At 43.8% G+C, this 21,343-nt stretch overlaps 1 protein-coding gene across 3 annotated transcripts in view; it reads right to left on the reverse strand.

Annotated features, from left to right (window-relative positions):
* EBF1 (EBF transcription factor 1) overlaps positions 1-21,343 on the reverse strand; it is a 773,266-nt gene that overhangs the window by 248,982 nt on the left and 502,941 nt on the right. For all 3 annotated transcript variants that reach the window (XM_069199654.1, XM_069199655.1, XM_069199653.1), the window contains exon 8: positions 20,903-21,044. In XM_069199654.1, coding sequence (XP_069055755.1) covers positions 20,903-21,044 — 142 coding nt within the window. The remainder of the gene's footprint in view (positions 1-20,902; positions 21,045-21,343) is intronic.

The following is a 21,343-nucleotide window of genomic DNA, read 5'->3' on the forward strand; positions in this document are numbered from 1 at the left end:
TGTTTGCAACACAAATTCTCTTTGTGTTCCAATAACTTTCCAGCCCAGTCTTGACTGGTAATCTAATTTCACTCTGGTGGTCCCTATCCTCGTTTCTCTTTGTTTATTCTCTGTTTTGCGACTAGGGTTGTTTGGTTGTTTATTTATTCATTCATTTTGAAGTTTTATAATGCTTTGTCGCTCTTCACAGCTCTGCCTATATTGGCCAGAGGGGATTATTAGTATATTGGGGGCTAGTAAGAGTCCAACAGAGTGGGCTGCACCCTTTCAATTATTTTTTGGTCTGTACCATAACTTCGAGACCAAACGTATAGGCTTGTCTATATAATTTTCAAGAACCACAGAAAGTCAGAGTCTGCTGCTCGGATCAAGGCGTTTCACAGTTTTCTTCCACAATGCTTTGTGGACGGTGCAGAGAATTTTAAACTGGACTCTGGACTCCATCAACATCTACTGCTTTTAAGGCTAGGCTGGCACTTGTTACATGATCGCACTTTCAGACATACAAGTACAACACAGATGTATGATCATGCATTTTCTGCATACACTTCTTCATTGTTTTAGTGTAAGGAAATTCCTCTTTTTGCATAACCACCCCCACAATTTCGGACTGGTGCTGCTGCATTTTGGACTCTGAGAGTGCACTGAGGCCTGCTAACTGTACCTCAGTGCCGGTGTTCTGACCTATAACAAAATATATGCTGAACTGGCTAACCCCCATTCGCATAAGCTGATTTACTTTTAAGTCCTTAGTCTATGGTACCACGTGTACCCAGTGCATACAATTTAGAGTGTCTTTCTCGGCTGCGACACTGATTGTGCCACCCTCTGTGTGACAAAGTACAAAATGGCTCCCAGCATGCCACTGAAGCCTGTAAGAGCAGTTTAAGAATGCTAGTTTGACTTTGCCATTTAAACAAAAGCAACATATGTAAGTCTACCCTGTATATGTAAGTCTCCTTTAAGGAAGGCCTCCAGAGCCCTAATGCAGGGACCTGTATTTTATTAAGTAAGACATATACGCCCTAAACACACAATTTCCAAATTGCTGTTTTTGCTGTGGAAATGTTAGTAGCACCACTGGCTAACACACAGTTATCGGCTGACCTCTCAGTCTGGATAACTTTGGAATAGGACTTCTAAAACAGGTACTTGAAGATATCTAAGTCAAATTTAATTGTTACTTTTAAGGTAAGGTAGCTTTTAGAAAGTTGCCATTCTGTTGCCCCGTTTGTCCCATGGCTTTGCAAGGTCCCATGGCTTTGCAAGGTTGCTGCCCACCAGGCAGGCTTCTGCCCCCTTTGGGAGTTAAGTGAACGACTTCCAGACTTAGGAATAATAGAAACCTGCTACAGAGGGAGGTGTTACCTCTCCCTTGCACCAAGCCACACTGCCTTTGGTGGGCAAATGGCAATCACACCCATGTAGAGCTGCCCTTTTTTTCAAGCAGACAGGCAGGTGGCAGGAACAGAGAGGGGAAACTAGTGTCAAAACCGGTATTTCCATGGGTGTGTAGACCGCCTGTAGGGTGGGCTACCAAACTTCTAACAACCAAGGAAGGTTTGAGCCAGCTTGAGAGTGGGCAGAATAGTGTGCTATGAGATTGCTAGAAGCCACACCTAGCTGAAAGTTTTCACAAGGTGGGAGGGCTGCTGGTAGGCCATTGGCTAGTGACAGCATCTTCTTTTGCGGCCCCCAGGGCGTTTTCTGGGCATTATTATGGCACCCCTAGTACCCTGAACCTCAGATCACAATAGAACGGGAAAAGGGACAGAAGAAGAACCGCCTTGCTGACCCCCCCCACCAGACCTGACAAGAGAGGCTGCACAGACTGCTGGACTGCACCTGCCTCACCTCGGGCTAGCAAAGATAGGACGGTGCCTATGGCTCCTGGCTAATGAAAAGTAGCTCCTGCACTCCAGACCAAAGAAGTGCCACCAAGGGTCAGTCTGCTGACCCCCTGGAGCCAGGGCCATCAAAGCAGAATTAGGCCATTCCACAAGTCATTAGCCACATACTTCGCATCACCAATAACCACAGTAGGGCAGCCCAAGAGACCTATCCTTGATGCCCAAAAGTTGCACCGAGTCTGCTAGACCCTGGAATGCTATCTGAGTCCAGATTGGTTGCCAAAGACGGACACCAGCCCCCTCCAAAGGATACAGCTGAACCTGCTGTTTTTGGAGATCTGTAGCCCACCCACAGCGAGCTGTCTACTGGCTCACAGAGCACTTAGAGGGACACTGATCCCTGTGGCCAAAGTTGCCCCAACTTGCCCATGGACTGAGGTATAACTACAAGGGCACCCCATCGACCATACAGCCGCCAGTGCATCTTTTAGCATCCTCACCCTCCTGCATCCCCAGCGTCAGGACCACTCCATTGAAGTGTATGGCTCTGGACTTGAGACTGCTTTTCTGTACAAATTCTCCTTATTGGCCCCACTGACCCTGGCCCTGCTGGAATTAATCACCCCACTCGGGCAAGAGTAGCCAAACACAACGTTTTCAAATTTTTCAAAAGTCTCTAAATTTTACGGTTACCCATGCATGTTTGCCTTTTGGATTTAAAAACTAAAAAGCTGAGATTTAGATTTTATAAAAACATGTATATCTCTGGAATCCTCTGGTGTGTTTTGCTCATCTTGGTGTCTAAAAATTCATAAAAAACATAATCTAGTTTTTTAAATTGGTGTTGAATTTCCTTGGTGTTCAGTGACTTGCTAATTGTATTGTTTGGTGGATCTAAATGCTTTTCACTAGTTCCTTTCTTTAAGCTTTGCTGCTCAAAGCCTCTGCTACCAAGGACTGAGCTAAAGGTTTTACAAATGAGCCTGAGTGGGCCTAAGACAGTTTTGCGAGTGTATTGCACTGTAAGGTCACACAACTGTACAATATCATAAACCCCAATCCTCACATTTGGGAAGCACAGTATAACACATTACACTTCTCCAGTTGTGCCATGAACAGCAATTTGATGCCCTTGACAATCTCTAAAATTAATTTGCCCAATCTTAAGAGCTAGTGGTTAAATTGGTGGAGTATCCAGGTGGATTAATGGGAAAAACGTGCTTCAGATTCTTCCATTTTATCAGATGGCATTTTTGTTCTTGCATAGATATTAAAGCTAGTTTTGTTTTACCATAAGATTTCCTTGATGTTTTTGCAGGATAAAAACTACTTTACCCAGTCATCCAGTTGGAAGATCTTGACATAATCTGTAAGAGCTTCCACCTGCACTAAAGGACTCCAGATTTTGTTTCTACTTTCCATTCTGGCTGCCAGAAGCCCTTACTATACATACCAGATATTGATTCCCTGTAAGAGATACCTGCACCTAGTCTGTGTTAAGTTTCTGTAGTCTCTTGTATTAAATTAGTCCCACTCTCCACCCCTTTGACAGATCTGTCATGCTTTGGTTGCATTTTTGTTTCTTTATAATTCTATTACCTACAGTCCCCATGTGCATACAGATACATGAAAGCCCATCTTATGCGGTAAAGCCAAGAAGGGTAAGACAAAGACTAGCTAGGAAAGAGAAATGTTTGACCCTCACCTTTCCTGACGTGGATGCGGTCTGTCTTCAGGTGAAGATTTGTCAGTAGACTTTCCACATGGAAGAACAGAAAAAGGATTTAAAAAGAGCTGTCATCCAAAGTGAGAAACCTTAAGATTAAAATGTGTTTCTAATGTAATGTAATGACTAAGGATGTTGCCTTCTAAGATTGAGCAGTCACTGTGAAGATAGTCTTTGTGCGATTCAGAGTTTGGAGTGCAACTCTTTGTTATAAAGACAGATAGTGCAGTGCATGAAGATGGTACGACGTGCGCCACACCTCCACACCACCTTGATTAAGCGGGTGACTGCATTCTAAACTAAATTAAGTTGCTTCATAGCAAAGTTGGAAACTTAACAATGAGCATTTCTGTAGTGAAAATGGGATTCCACTAAATCTAAAGTATAACATATTTGCCATCCCTTTGTGAGCACAGGAAGTATTTTCATGCAACCAAACCTAGTGGAAGCAGTATGCTGATACAAACTTAATTTTAGTGACAAGAGCAAGTCTACATAATTGTAGCCAGTGTTTCAGCGAACCCTAGTTCTGTTTCCTTGAATTTTTCGGGTACATGGATTCCCATTTAAGGCTAGTGAGGAGCAGATTATAAGTAATCCTAAAATTACCAACTGCTGAAGGTTATGGCTAGGTTACCCATAACCCTTGACAGAATTTCCCTTTATGCCTGCAGGTAACGCTACGGGGTAATGTAACCTCTACTGGATATGCCACAAAAGTTACACATTGACCCATTCCACTTGCTTGCTAAGCAAAACATAACTAGACAAATGTCATGATAAAGACATCTTTTGTTTCCCAATCGTGCCTCCTGCAGATATTCTTACAAACACACCATGGCCAGGATATACACAAAACTAACACTTTCAGGTTCAATCAAAAACAACTAAGGCATTCTTAACCCCTTCCCCGCCATGGACGTAATGGTTACGTCTGGTGGCGTGGCGCTGAGGCGCCACGGACGTAACCATTACGTCCTGGTTTAGGCCCTCGGGGGAAGTGCTGGCGCTCCCCGAGGGCCTCCCACCCACCCCCCCAGGGTAGGGCTGGAAGGGCAATCGCTCTTACTTTCACCCCGGCCCCCTCCACCCAATGCTTCCAGCGCAACCCGAGGAGAAACTGATTAGTTTCTCCTCGGTATGGGGGGCAGGGTAGGCAGAGAGGCATAAAAAGGGAAGGTAAGGCTTTTCCTTCCCTTTTCATGTCTCTATGTGCATTCCTGCAGCGTGATCGTATAGCGATCATGCTGCAGGAATGCCCACTAGAAACCAGGGAGTTTTTTTACTTCAGGTAAACAAAGAAGGGGAGCGGCCCCTTGGGCAAGGGTCGCTCCCCAAGGCATGCAATTTATTATAGGGCAATTTCTGTCCCCCCAGGGGGCAGATTGGCCTATATTAATTAGGCCGATCTGCCCCCAGGGGGAGCAGAAGCCATTAGGGATCAGAGATGGGTTTTTTTTCTATATTGGTAAGGGGAGCGACCCCTTAAGCAAGGGTCACTACCAGGGGGGCCATTTTTTAATTAGGCCTTTCCTGCCTCCCTGGGGGCCGATCGGTCTATATCAATTAGGCCGATCTGTCCTCGGGGGGGGGTGGGGGCAGAAGCCACAAGACACCAGGGATTTTTAAAATTTGTTTATTTATATTGATAAGGGGAGCGACCCCTTAGGCAAGGGTCGCTCCTCCAGGGGCAATTCTTTTATTAGGCCTTTTCTGCCCCCCCTGGGGACAGAGATCGGCCTATATTAATTAGGCTGAGCTGCCCCAGTGGGGCAGAAGCCATTAGGCACCAGGAATGGGTGTTTTTCTGTTTATATTGATAAGGGGAGTGACCCCTTAGGCAAGGGTCGCTCCCCCAGGGGGCAATTTTTTTATTAGGCCTTTTCTGCCCCCTCCTGGGGGGCAGATCGGCCTATATTAATTAGGCCGATCCGCCCCTGGCGGGGGGCAGAAGCCACTAGACACCAGGGATTTTCTTTATTTAAATTTATAAAGGGGGGGTGACCCCTTAGGTAAGGGTCGCTACCTGGGGGGGGGGGGGGCAATTGTTTTATTAGGCCTGTCTGCCCCCCAGGGGGGCAGAAGCCACTATACACCAGGATTTTTTTTGAATTTATATTGATAAGGGGAGCAACCACTTAGGCAAGGGTCGCTCACCCGGGGCAAATTGTTTTTAGGCCATTTCTGCCCTCCTTGAGGGCAGGTCGGCCTATTTCTATTAGGCTGATCTGCCCCCCAGGGGGTTGGGGGGGCAGAAACCACTTAGGCACCAGGGATTGGTGTGTGTGTATGTGTGTGTTTTGGTGAAGAGGCAGCCCTTTGGGCAAGGGTCGGTCCCCATGTTGGCACATTACTGTTGGCCATATTTGCCCCCCTTGGGGGCAGATCAGCCTATTTTTAGAAGGCCCATCTGCCTCCAAGGGGGGAGAAAGCCCACCAGAGACCAAGGAAGATTTTTATTTCAAAATAAGAGGGTATGGCCATACCACCACTCCAAATAAATGGGGCTAAAGTTGTTCTGCCCACCAGTGGGCAGATGGGGTAATTACCCCTGATCCACACCTGGGGAAGGGGGGGGCAGAAAGTCTACTAGATGCCAGGGAATTAAAAAAAAAAATAGTGTGGTGGTGGCTATCAGCCAGTATGGGCATGGTTATGCCCCCACCCCAACTGAAGGGGGTAACAGTCTTTCAGCTCTCCCCCGCACACTAAAACATCTTATCCCATGGCAAGCAAGAGGACATTTGATTATTTTGGGTTTTGGGTTTTGGTTTTACATTTGGGCCATGAGAGCTTGGCTAACTCTCAAAATCTTCCCACTTGGAATGGTGAGGGCTGCACTTTTTTGACTTTGGGACGCTGCCATGTAGACAAATCCACAAGACCTAGGCACATCTGAAAACTAAACATCTGGGGGAGTCTAGGATGATGTGCTTCACATGCACCCGCACCATTTTCTTACCCACAATGCCCTGCAAACCTCCAACTTTGCTGGAAATCACACATTTTGTCCACATTTTTGTGATGGAACCTTCCGGAATCTGCAGGAATCCACAAAATTCCTACCACCCAGCATTGTCTCATCTATACCGTTAAAAATTCTGCCCCAATTGTCAGCCTAAATTTTTTTTTTTTTTTCAAACTGCCCTTTTGGACCCACTTTGGTTCCCCCTCAATTTCGACATGTTTTTGGCTCTTCCCTGTCACAGGCAGTTGGCCCACAAGTGAGGTATCATTTTTACCGGGAGACTGTGGGGAACGTTGGGTGGTAGGAAATTTGTCCTGGTACGGTGATCCCACACAGAAATGTGGGAAAAATTCGATTTTTTAGCTGAATTTGAGGTTTGCTGAGGATTTTGGGTAAGAAAACATTGTGGGATCCACGCAAGTCGCACCTCCCTGGATTCCCTTTGGTGTCTAGTTTTCAGAAATGTTTGGGTTTGGTAGGTTTCCCTATATGACTGGTGAGCCCAGGACCAAAAACGCAGGTCCCCACCTCAGCAAAAACGGGTAGTTTAATGTTTGATCATTTTGATGTGTCCACATAGTGTTTTGGGGCATTTCCTTCGTGGGCACTAAGCCTACCCACACAAGTCAGGTACCATTTTTATCGGGAGACTTGGGGGAACACTGGGTGGAAGGAAATTTGTGGCTCCTCTCAGATTCCAGAACTTTCTGTCACTGAAATATGAGGAAAACGTGTTTTTTGGCCAAATTTTGAGGTTTGCACAGGATTCTGGGTAACAGAACCGGGTGAGAGTCCCACAAGTCACCCCATTTTGGATTCCCCTAGGTGTCTAGTTTTACAAAATGCACAGGTTTGGTAGGTTTCCTTATGTGCCGGCTGAGCTAGAGCCCAAAATCTACAGATAGGCACTTTGCAAAAAAACCCACCAGATTTCAATGTAGAAATGTGATGTGTCCATGTTGCGTTTCCTGTTGCGAGCATTAGGCCTACCCACGCAAGTGAGGTACCATTTTTATTGGGAGAATTGTGGGAGCACAGAATAGCAAAACAAGTGTTACTGCTCCTTGTCTTACTCTACATTTTTTACTTCCAAATGTAAGACAGTGTGTAAAAAAGCCGTCTATTTGAGAAATGTCCTGTAATTCACATGCCAGTATGGGCACCCCGGAATTCAGAGATGTGCAAATAACCACTGCTTCCCAGCATCTTATCTTGTGTCCATTTTGGAAATACAAAGGTTTTCTTGATACCTATTTTTCATTCCTTATATTTCAGCAAATGAATTGCTGTATACCTGGTATAGAATAAAAACCCATTGCAAGATGCAGCTCATTTATTGGCTCTGGGTACCTAGGGTTATTTATAAACCTACAAGCCCTATGTATCCCAGCAACCAGAAGAGTCAAGCAGACGTAACAGTATATTGATTTAAAGAATCTGACATTGCAGGAAAAAGTTACAGAGTAAAACGTTGAGAACAATTGCTGTTTTTTTCACCTCAATTTCAATACGTTTTTAATTCAGCAGTTATTTTCTGCAGGACAGCCTTGTAGGATCTAAACAAATTACCCCTTGCTGAATTCAGAATGGTGTCTAATTTTCAGAAATGTTTAGATGTCCTGGCTACAGCATTGGTTTCACACCCATCTCTGTCACTAACAGGAAGAAGGCTGAAAGCACAAACAATAGTAAAAATAGGGTATGTCCCAGTAAAATGCCAAAATGTTGTTGAAAAATTGGGTTTTCTGTTTCAAGTTTGCCTGTTCCTGAAAGCTGGGAATCTGGTGATTTTAGCACCACAAACCCTTTGTTGATGCCATTTTCAGGGTAAAAAACACAAGCCTCCTTTTGCAGCCTTTTATTCCCTAAAAAAAAAAACGAAATGTTTGCTGTATTTTGGCTAATTTCTTGGTCTCCATCAGGGGAACCCACAAAGTCTGGGTACTTCTAGAATCCCTAGGATGTTGCAAAAAAAGGATGCAAATTTGGCAAGGGGAGCTTATGTGGGCAAAATGTTATGAGGGCCTAAGCACAAACTGCCTCAAATAGCCAAAAAAAAGGCTTGGCATCTGAGGTGGAAAAGGCCTGGCAGCGAAGGGGTTAAAAAGAAAATCCCAATATAAACATATTCTCTTAAAATAACAAACAACACCTTGGAATTATGAGAAGGACACAAGCACCACACACAATGCTAAGAAATTCTAACAAACATAAGCAGAAGGCTAAGGAAGTTATTGAGAGATTGACAAAGCTTGCCTACTGCCAGTCATACAGCGTGCCACACACTCTAATGTCCAGTGGGCCAGCATGTTATGAAGCTCGAGCTGCACAAATATTCTTCACAAGTTTTCTCCTTTCACATTTGGGACACATGCGATTTCCTGCCAGGGACCCACATGCTTTGCATGGCAGACCCAGGGAGGACACATCAGTGTTGGAAGGCACACCTTTAGTAGGAAAGCTTTGCCTTAGAACAAAGTACAATGGACTGGGGGTCAGATGTACAGTGTATTTTAATTGCCGCAAAATGCTCAAAATCAGCATTTTCATTTTTGGGTGTTAAATTGCCTTTTTTTAATGATCATTCTCATTTTAGTAGTCTGAAAAGTTTTTATGACCCCTAAAATGGGATTCACAATAGATACCGATTCGGTATGTGGAAGGGAATTGCTGTTGGCGTCCATTCCAAATACTTAATCAGTAACATATGTATCAATGTTTTGCAACCAAAATAAAGTAGCAAAATATAAAAAATTTACCGACACCTCAAAGGAGTTGGTAATCCATTCCCAAAAGGGAAGTAAAGAGGTCCCTCTGGAACCCTTTCACTCTGTGAATGTAAAAAAAAAAAATTGTTGAAGTGTAGGGGACCACTGCTAATCCCTAAACGTTTAAAAAACAAAACACTTTGGTCAGTCATAAATCTTTGTACGGCCAAATGCTGGCCAAACCAGAATAAAACAATTTCTCCATACAATACATAATAAAATCGAAAACAATCCATACCAATTACAATAGCAGCAATTTGTGTCATAACACTGTCTACCCACTCCCTGTACCTATAAAAACACAGCAATAAAACCTGCTTAAAATGGCAACAAAATGTCTAATCTGGCATAAAGTGCCAATGTCCGTTAACACCCCCATCCTATACTTCCATAGACTTACTGCTTCAGAAAAGAGCTGACTCTCAAACATATCTACTCATCACACAGCATTTGTAAGTGAAGCAGTGCATCTCTGCATTTGCGGTGTGCCAACTTTTTTGACAGCTGCTTAAGAAAATTCTAAACTGCACATTAGAAAATATACAGAAAACATAAAATAACACTTAGTTAAACACAGACCCTTTACCTTTCAGGAAAATGGGTTGCATTTAAAAACAAAGTTTACCTTATTATAAGGCAGTCACAGACCTGGTAGTTTACTGATCCCAGCTGGCCACAATAATTAAAAAAATTATCTATTAGCACATAGATTGGTTATGAAAATCTTTTACTTGTTACAAATTGTGACCAGATTTTGCGACCAATTTAAAGTAACTCTTACCTCAGTATTACAAGGCAAGGGACATAAAATGGAAGAGAATACAGAGAGCTCAAATCATAAGCATCATAACATCAAATTGACCTATAACAAAAAGACGGAATCAATTCACTTCTTGGATGTGAAAGTCACAGTTTGGTGAAACCGATGGAATACTACTTCATATATGAAAGCAAATGACAGACCTAACTTTCTGCATGAGCGAAGGTATCTTCCCTCTAGTTTATCGTATCATTTTCCATACTGTCTGCTGCTTAGAGTCAGAGAAGTTATTTCAGAACCAGACAAATACCAAGTACAAGAACAAATGATGATTAAAAAATGTACACACACACACAGACAGTAAGAGTTAAACAACAGACATTTGTGAAGCTATTGAGGCCAAAGGAGAGAAGAACAAGATACAAAAACTAATTTATTCAACAAATGTTTTATGCAGAGTAAAAGAGCGAAAATAATTTCTTGAAACAGTGGAAACTCATGGAGTCATATCCAGGGCTCAACATTTTATTTACAAATACAGCAATGATGGAGCTAGGTATAAAGTACTTTTAAGACATTGTTGTTGTATGGGATATATTGTATTGGATCTGATTGAGCAGGAACTGTTATGCTACATCATATTTAACCTTGACCTTGGAAGTGATTGCCCTGAAGACAACCACTACTAACTGGGGGACAATGCATGTAAAAAAAATCACTAGTATAACTGAGCCTCAGTCATCTTTGGGACATTCATCTTCAATCAGACCTTATACAGATAAAGTAGTCAAAGCGGAATATTGGTTGAATATTGGTTGAAAAAGCTTAGAAACCTAGTTGACACCACCAAGATTGGCTCTTTTACCTTTAACTACCTTTAATTACCTAACCATGAAAGATACTTTTGGATGTGGACTCTACCTTGACTTAAAGTACAACCCAAGGCATGACCCACTTTGTATGTAAAATGTAAACTCTGGACCCTTCCGACTAAAGGCTATTGAGTAAAGTGGGACAGGCTTTTGTCAGTAGTAATCTCTGCAACTGCAATCTGAGAGAAAAACATTGTATTTATTGATCTTATGCACAGGATATGATGAAAATTACGTTACCATTATTCAAGAACTTTGGAGCAAGAACTTATTCTGAAGCCTTAATGCATGTTATTGAATGTATATTGAATGTATGTGGCATTGCTTTTCTGTACTGCTGCATCCTATATAAGGTTGGCTTGGCTTATATTAAGGAAGGAGGTCAGGGGAAGTTTTACTTTTTATTTTTTTTATTCCAAAATGTTTATTGTTAATTGGTATAAACTAATTCACCCCATTTGTGCAACTGGAATCAAACTAATATTAATATTGTTTTATTGGGGCTATTTACTACACATGTTTTAGGATGACAGTGTAAACGTGGTGAGTCTAAATATCACCTAGGTATACGTGTATGTTTGAACTATTGTATTCCACACATGTTTTTGTTTTATTTAGTGAGGATTAGTGATTTGATTTGTTTCTATTATTGGTGATATTTATTGTTATGGCATAAACTAAAAACAATTAAATGTATTTCAACCAATGAATGTTTACAGGCACATAAATAACACCAACGGTGATTATTAAAACTGAAAACACACAAATCCAAAAACAAATGCAATCCTAAGAAATGTAGGAACTTTTTGTGTTGAAACTGGGTGTATTTTGCAAGCCTCATAAATAAAACCTGTGGTGCACCATCTAACAACTGGTAGAACAAATAAAATGAGATATTACATGACGTGTGATGCTGCCTATTACATTGACATTAAGTACCCATGTGGTAAGGTTAATGTTGGGAAAACCTCCGGTAAGGCCAAAGTTCTATCTTCACAACGCGAGCAGCCTACAGATTAGCATACAAAAGAAGAACATGACAACACCAGCTGCTTCACACTGGATCCAAAGCAAGCGCAATTTAAATCATTTCTGCTTCCAGATGCTGAAAAAAATTCCAGTTCCAACAGAGAGAATGTTTTCTGCATACACTTACTCTTGCAAATGTATGCAGAAAACATGTAAATAGAAATAATTAATAAATAAATGAAATGTTTTAGTACAAATTATTTTTTCCACACAGGGTGGATATTGTAGAGATAAGAACCAATGAGAACAATGGAATAGATAATAAGTTACAATGTTGATAAACCAAGATAGGGCAGGTGATGAACAAGACATTAAGGAATATAATTTAAAGACCTTGACACACTCCTGAATATTGGCATAAGTATGACACTTATCAGGAGTTAGTAAGTGTAATCTACCTGATACATGTATTAAGGAGTCTTTTTGCACACTATGTACATAAAGAGTATTGTATTAAATAATCATTGTATGTGTGCAGTACGAACTTCACCCAAATAGAGGTATATGTGTATCTTCAACTTTAAGTGTTCAAGTGACATAGATTCTACAAGTCCCAAATTTTGAGTTTGGGCTAATATTTACAAACCAAAATCATACTCACATTCTAGCCAGAAGCTTAAGATATATGACTCTATTTGGGAATGTAATCTCACATGATAAATAACTCTCACTCTCTAAATAGGAGCTTATGATTAATATACTAGCTCTACTTTATATTGTGTTAAAATTGTATCAGATTCTAACTTAGCAGTTATGAGTACGACAAGGTGTTTGACTTTTTTAATGGCACCGGCAACATGGCTTTGTTTTCCTGCTAATGTAAATAATAAGGTTATGAAAGTATGCGGTTTACTGACCAAGCAACCACTAGACCTTGGTACAATCACATGAAGGTTTAGCATAGCATAATGGTTCTCAACAGACGAAGTAGACAGACAAACAGCAAGGGCAAGACTGATAACTGTATGATGCATATATGTACAATACACAACATAATAAGAATGGAACAGAGAAATGCTAAACAGAGAGATCTTTACTATTCTGTTAGATGCAGCTCTGATCAAACACGTAGAAGCAGACAAGGAGAACGCCAGAGGTAAGAAACTAAAGAATATGGGAATGAAGCAACATACTTGATTTTAGGAAACCTATTTTAGTTCAGTATACAAATCCCTAACAATGGTCCAGTTAATTGTTACAGAGTACCATGATATCTTTGTAATTATATCTGAAGAGCAGTGACACCCCATCCTTAGTATAACAGACATGATTCCTTGATATTCACATCAATATCAATGCATATAAAATCAGAGTCTGACTTTATTAATTTAATTATGTAATAATGGAGCTTTGTAGAAAGATAAATCAATAAACAATGAACATTTCAGATTATTTTAACACAATGAAATGCCACTGCGTCATAAATAGTGTGCAACCTATAGTGAATATAATTGACAATGTGATGTTTTATCTTTGAAATTACCAAATATGTTATGCATAACAGGTTATTTATAGATGTTCATCGTTTCACACTCTGATGAAGCACATTTAGTTGCCATTAGTGTGCACGTGGTCAATAGATTAACTTTTGAGGAAATGTGGAGAAATTAATAAAAATAAATTAACCAACTTGTGATCAACAGAAGCATCTTGTGATATATGCCTTTCAAAATGGTACTGAAATACTGCTAATTCATTCAAGAATCAACAAGCTCAACAGACACATTTAAAATATAAATCAATGATTTACCAACCAAGTCTGTGGAGGGAGTACACAATGGTATCAGGAAGAGCTACTAGAGCTAATGTTTTCAGGATCTAGATCGAATTTTCAGGGTCGGTGTACTTTAATTATGCACAAAGAAAGACATTGGAGACTTTTCTATGAAGTACTGAAAAGTAAACAGCTATTGGGAGAGGAGTGCTTATCTGGGGTCATTAACATGATTCATACAAAGGATGCATACAACACTCAAGGTCTGATTTAGAGCTGGTTTGCAAAGGAAAATCTCAGAATTGTGGAGAAAGGCACGAACAAATGCTTCACTGCATGATATACTTTAATAGAGAATCATCATACTGTTCCTATGTTAGAGATAATTCCACAAGTGGACTATCCACTGAAGAAAACTCCTTTAACAAAGGATTTATCACTTTGTCCACTATTCGGATGATGAACAAGTTACTTACCTTCGGTAATGCTTTTTCTGGGGAAACAGTAGCCACCTGTGGATTCCTCACCTTATGAATTCTCCCAATGCGCCAGCATTCAACGGAAACTTTCTTCCCAGCTCTTCACGTCGACGAGGACATCACAATTGCATGGCTCCGCACGTGACTCTGTCTGATGTCATCTTGGCATGCTGACGTCAGTTTCACCCTTTTTCAAGTGCCTTTGAGGCGAACAGGTGAAAACCGACCACACGAAAACAACAAAATATTGCATTCCAAATACAATATAACATAATATTTATTTATATAAAAATACCCCAAACCATATATACAAACTTGTAAAAGAAGACTTGGTATGACCAGACACGCAATGGGGAGGTGGATGGGAATGTGAGGAATGCACAGGTAGTTACTGTATCCACCAGAAAAAGCGTTTCCTAAGGTAAGTAACTTGTTCTTCTAATGGATACAACTACCTGTGGATTCCTCACCTTATGAATAGAGTCCAAAAGCAGTACCGCACTCGGAGGTGGGTGCCTGATTGGTCACACCAAGAAATCCTGCAACACAGAACGTGCAAAATAGCCGTCCCTCCTAACTTCCGAATCCAAGCAATAATGCTTCGCAAAAGTGTGGAGGGAATCCCAAGTTGCTGTCTTGCAACTATCCACCACTGGTACACCTCTAACCAAGGCTGAAGTGCCCGACTTAGCCCTGGTGGAATGTGCTGTAATATCCTCAGGAGGAACCTTCTTTGCCAGTGAATAACAGATCTTTATGCAAAGAATGACCCACTTGGATATGGTTCTCTTATGGACAGCCTTGCCTTTCATCTTGCCCACAAATTCAACGAAGAGTTGGTCATCCACACGAAAGTATTTTGTTCTTTCAATAAAAAAACTCAGAGCTCTTCTCGGGACTAGGCGATGAAGTCTTTCTTCCTCCTTTGAAAGGTGAGGAGGAGGATAGACAGATGACAGAGTAAAAGACTGCTCCATATGGAAGGAAGTGACAACCTTAGGAAGGAAAGCCGCCCTGGTTCTCAACACCACCTTGTCAGCATAAAAGGATTTAAAGGGAGGTTTGACACTAAGATCCTGGAGCTCACTCACAAGCCTAGAAGACGTGATAGCTATAAGGAAGACTGTTTTTAAAACGAACAGTCTCAATGAACAAGCATGCATAGGCTCAAACGGTGAACCCATTAAAAAAGTTAAAACCAAAGTCAAATCCCACTGAGGCATGAGAAATGGAGTGGGAGGAAACTTATTAGTTAGGCGTCTCAAGAACGTAACAACTATAGGAGATTTAAACAAGGAAGTTTGATCAGGAGGACACAGAAAGGCCGACAGTGCTGATAAATAGCCTTTCACAGTCGCAACTGCACAACCCTTCTGTGCTAAAGAAAGGACAAACAGCAGAACATCAGATAAATGGGCCTTTAAGGGACCAATTTGACTCTCTCCCCACCAAGTAACACATTTTTCCCATCTATTGGCATAGACAGTCTTGGTGGAGTGTCGCCTGGCCGATAAAATAACATCCACTTCTGGAGGGAGAGAAAAATAACTCTGATTGTCTCGTTCAATCTCCAGGCATGTAGGTGCAGGCTCTGGAGGTGGGGGTGTAAAATCTTCCCCTGCGACTGCGAGAGGCGGTCCGCCCTGTGAGGGAGACGGAGCGGAGGGCACAGTGAGAGTTGGAGAAGGTCTGTGTACCACACCCTTCTTGGCCAATCTGGAGCTATTAAAATGACTTGGGCCCGGTCTTGGCGAGTCTTCCTCAGAACCCGAGGAATCAAGGGTATGGGAGAAATGTGTAAAGTAAATGGCCGCACCAAGACATCTGAAATGCATCCCCCAATGCTCCTTGCACCGGATACTGGAGACTGCAGAACGACATGGAGTGGGCGTTCTCCCGAGCCACAAACAGGTCTATCTGTGAAAAAACCCACATCCGGAAGATGTGAAGGACCAGGTCTGGATGGAGACGCCACTCGTGATCGGCCAAGAAATGCAGACTGAGACTGTCCGCACGTACGTTGAGAACCCCGGCCAGATGGTTTGCTACTAAGCAAATCCGATGGTCCTGAGCCCAGGACCAGAGCCGCAGAGCCTCTCTGCAGAGAAGGTACAACCCTACTCCTCCCTGCTTGTTGATATACCACATTGCAGTAGTGTTGTTCGTCAAGACCTGAACTGACTGTCCGTGAAGGGATGGGAGGAAGGCCTTGAGAGCTAGAGGCATCGCCTGCCATTCTAATAGATTGATGTGAAACAACTGTTCCACTGGAGACCAATGACCTTTGATCTCCAGGCCCCCCAGATGAGCTCCCCAACCTGGAGTGGAAGCATCCGTTATGACCGTGGCCACTGGAGGTGGTAAATAAACAGGCCTTCCTTGGGAAAGGTTGCCGTCCACAGCCCACCATCGCCCACCATCGTAGATCCGTTGCAGCATGTCTGGTGATCGTTATCAACTCCTCGAGATCCCCTTTGTGTTGAAACCACTGCTTGTGGAGGCACCATTTGAGAGCCCTCATGTGCCAACGTGCTTGAGTGACCAACAGAATGCAAGAAGCAAACAGACCGAGCAGACGTAGGACCTTGAGGACTGGAACAACCGCTCCATTTTGAAACATTGGAATCAAAGCCTGAATGTCCTGAATCTGCTGAGGAAGAGGATAGGCCAGATTCAAAGTGGTATCCAGTACTGCCCCTATGAACAGGAGGCACTGAGAGGGCTCCAGATGAGACTTGGGCATGTTTAAGGTAAAGCCCAGGTTGAACAACAACTGTGTTGTAATTTGCAGGTGATGCAGCACAAGCTCTGAGGACTTGGCTTTTATCTGCCAATCGTCCAGGTAAGGGAATACAGATACCCCCTTCCTTCTGAGGTCTGCTGCAACCACCACCATCACCTTCGTGAAGACTCGAGGTGCGGAAGTAAGACCAAAAGGAAAGACCGCAAACTGGTAGTGTTGTGAACCCACAACAAACCAGATATACTTCCTGTGTGACTTGAGAATGGGGATATGAAAATAACCATCCTGTAAGTCAACAGACACCATCCAATCCTCCTTGTTCAACGCCAGAAGCACCTGCCCTAGAGTCAGCATTTTTAATTTCTCCTGTTTGAGGAACCAATTCAAAATCCTCAAGTCCAGGATAGGCATCAACCGACCATCCTCCTTGGGAATCAGGGAATATCTCAAATAGCAACCAACTCCATTGCACCTTTTGATAAAAGGACTTGAACCTCCTGCTGCAGCAACAGGAGATGATCTTCTGCACAAAACAAAAGACGGGAGGGAAGTGAGGGGGAAACTACCGAAAAGAAAGGGCATAACCTTTCCCCACAATATTTAGTACCCAAGAGTCCGATGTGACTAACTCCCACTCGCGGAGAAAGTGAGATATCCTGCCCCCTACGGGAGAAGCATGACTTAAGATAGATAGAAAACTAGGGCTGCTTTCCTTATTGTGTTCCCCCAGAGGAAGAGGATGAGACAGGGTGCTGTTGGGTGGCTCCTCGTGTCCTAACCCTCCCCGGTGCTCTAAAAGATCTATAGGGAGGGTTGGCAGGCTGTTTAGTGTTGGACTGAGATCCCCCACGATAAGCAGATCCACAGCCAAACCCTCTAAATCTGCAAAAGGATCTGAAGGGAGTAGATGCAGAAGCCTGTAGCCCCAAAGATCTCGCTGTGGCCCTGCTGTCCTTGAAACGTTCTAAAGCATAGTCCGCCTTGGCTCCAAACAACTTTTTGCCATCAAACGGGAGGTCCAATGAAGTTGGCCTGGACGTCAGTTGAAAACCCAGAAGACCTTAGCCACGCATGTCTCCTGGGGGCCACCGAAGTACCCATTGGCCTGACCACTGAGTCTGCTGTATCCCGACCAGACTGGATGATCTTTTTGGCCACCACTTGGGTGTCCAAAAGGAGCTCATCAAACTGCCCCTGCATATCCTGAGGCAAGTTGGGTACCACAGCTCCAGCCTGTTTTCATCAGGGCATGAACATATCTATCCAGCACACAGGTAGCATTGACTGATTTTAGGGCCATACTACAAGAAGAGAAAGTCTTTTTTGGCTGCTTGCTCCATCCTCTTGGACTCCCTGTCCGATGGAGTAGCAGGGAAGGAACCAGGTGCAGAACAAGCAGAACCTGGACCACCAAGCTCTCAGGAGTCAGATGTTGGCATAAAAATCCTGGATCCCCAGGAGCAACCCTGTACCTCCTTGCTACAGTCCTGGACACAGCTGGCGATGTAACAGGCTTTCTCCAAACCTCCAAAATAGGCTCAGTAAGAGCATCATTGAAAGGGAGCAGGGGCTCCGCCGAAGTGGTGGAAGGATGCAATACCTCCATTAAAATGTTTGTTTTTACTTCCGAAGATGGCAATGGAAGCTCCAAAAAATCTTCAGTAAGAGCATCATTGAAAGGGAGCAGGGGCTCCGCCGAAGTGGAGGAAAGATGCAATACCTCCATTAAAATGTTTGTTTTTCCTTCCGAAGATGGCAATGGAAGCTCCAAAAAATCTTTAGTCTTCCTTATGACAGAGTGATAGGAAGTCGCCTCCTTCGTAAGTTCACTCGGGGATGAAAGATCCCACTCACGGGAGGTATCCAGTCCACTAGCTGAGTCCAGATCCTGAAACTCTCCCAAGGGCTCAGAAATCTCTCCTTCAATAACTGTTGCTGGAATTCTTGCTCTCCCAAGAGCCTCAATGCTCTCCTCCTTGACCTCAGCCTGACCTCCAACCTCGGCATCGGCAGAGAGTTAGCCGACGTCGACGACGCCGGCTTCAAGACAGATGGACGTGGCAAAGGAGAAGAAGGAGATACACTTTGGCCCTCATTACGACCCTGGCGGGCGGCGGAGGCCGCCCGCCAGGATGCCGCCCTCCATAATACCGCTCCGCGGTCAGAAGACCGCGGAGGGTATTATGAGTTTTTCCCTGGGCTGGCGGGCGGTCTCCAAAAGACCGCCCGCCAGCCCAGGGAAAAACTCCCTTCCCACGAGGATGCCGGCTCGTAATTCCTTGGGGGCATCGGGAAACCGGCGGGAGACTGCCGGTTTCCCTTCTCTGACCGCGGCTAAGCCACCGCGGTCAGAATGCCCCGCGGGGCACCACCGGCCTGTCGGCGGTGCTCCCGCGTGCCGCGGCCCTGGCGGTTACAAACCGCCAGGGTCGTAATGAGGGCCTTTGTCCTGACCAGGACCCATCCAGGGCCAGATTGGCGCCGTCGGTATCATATGAGGCGACGTCATTGGTGCCAAACCAGCACCCTCAGCCTGATAGAAAGACACAAACTGAGCCAACTTGTATGGAGCCGGCGAGCCCAACAAGAACACTAATAGACCTGTGGGACCAGCTGATGCACCAGTAGGGGCCATAGCTTTATTACAAATGCTGAACATAGCATTAAGAAAAGCCACTGGATCTGCTCTCGGAGTCGGGAAGGCAAGATACCTCTGTTTTACTTGCGGCGCTTGGTTCAGATCCGAAACCTGTGCCACCGACTCCTTAACCAACACAGGTGAAAATTGAGTCGGAGGACTCGCCGGGGACTCGACCACCTGGATGAGTGATGGCGCCGGAGAAGCCTGAGGACTCTGAGGTTTGGGAGTAACAGTAGGACTGACCTCCCACACTGTACAACGTAGTCTAGAGGGAGTCTGAGATCGAGACCGATCTCTAGAAGAACGGCGTCGAGAATCGTGCCGGAACCACTTCTTGTGTGACCTCGACAACTTATGAGATGAAGAGTCCCTTGTCTTGGACCTCCGGTGACTCTTGTGTCCTTTCTTCGCTTTTGCTAAGAGAAGCTTAGCTTCTGTTTCTTTTAACGCCTTTGGATTCATCCTCTGGCAAGAAATGCACCCTTCCACGTAGTGGTCCGAAGTAAGGCACCATAAACAGTCTTCATGAGGGTCCGTGACTGACATACGACTCCCTCACTCATGACAAGGCTTAAAACCTGATTTCTTAGGCAGAGACATTGTAACAAGTACAATAAGACACCTTCGAAACAGTAGCTGTTCGAGAGCTAGGAGAAAACCGTTAGTGTCGAAGGCACAGAAAAAAGGGAACTGTCGTCAGCACGCCGGCAAGGACCTCTTATTGCCACGATGACGTCAGACGGAGTCACATGCAGAGCCGTGCAATTGTGACATCCTCGTCGACGTGAAGAGCTGGGAAGAAAGTTTCCATTGAATGCTGGTGCATTGGGAGAATTCATAAGGTGAAGAATTCACAGGTAGTTGTATCCATCAGAAATTTCATTACCCACAAACTCTTAATGTAATTTTGCAACTGAAAATGGCAGTACAGGTTAGAGATTGCTCAGAAATCCTTTTTGTTTGTAAAATTGAATAATATGAATTGAAATTGTTGTAAAGGTAAGTGATTGAAATAATGCTGCAATGACACAATAGAAGCAGTGCTTAATTTTAAGTGGTTGCCAGTGGGAGCCACTGCACTTATTATTTGACATCAGACATTTACAGAGGGAAAAACATACAAAGCGGATTGGTTGAAGAAGAGAACGCTAAAGGAGTAAGTAGGAATCTTCAAGCGTTAGATAAAACAGAAGGTGGTGACCAGTAGTAGGTTAGGGAGGACTGAGGTGAATTGAAGACTACACAGCTTTGCTTTTCGGCACAGTGACAAAGTTCTGAGGAGAGTTTTGGGCACCGGCACTCATTAATTTACAAATTAAGCACTAAGTAAAAGAGCCAGAGGGGTTGCCTACCATGTTCGAGATAGGAGGGAGTTCCTTCCGATGGGTCCAGCCTGCGTGCCCGTCGTCCATGCTTCGAGTTGTTGTGCACGAACATGTTGTCAGATACAGAGAGCACATGGCCATCAACACTCACTGTTGTGGAAACCACGACCTGTGGGAAACACAAGTATAAACATGCATGATTTGCCAAAATAGTCAGTGTGTTCCTCTTCAATAATGGCTTACAAGTCAGCTTCCTGGAAATACACTCATGGTCGCCATCTCACTCTCAACTCCAAAACAGTTGCCTGGCATACAGCTGGAGTACAGGAGAGAAGGAAAAGCACTAAAGAATCAGTGATGGCAGCTGTAGAGTGTCAGAGCCCAGAGAAAGTAGCAGGAGATATCATAAATCACATTTGCTGCACCAGGAAGTCAGTGCCTCACCTGCAAAGCTGATTCCAACAGACG

Source organism: Pleurodeles waltl, chromosome 7 (genome assembly GCF_031143425.1).
Source record: "Pleurodeles waltl isolate 20211129_DDA chromosome 7, aPleWal1.hap1.20221129, whole genome shotgun sequence".
Taxonomy (NCBI): Eukaryota; Metazoa; Chordata; class Amphibia; order Caudata; family Salamandridae; genus Pleurodeles; species Pleurodeles waltl.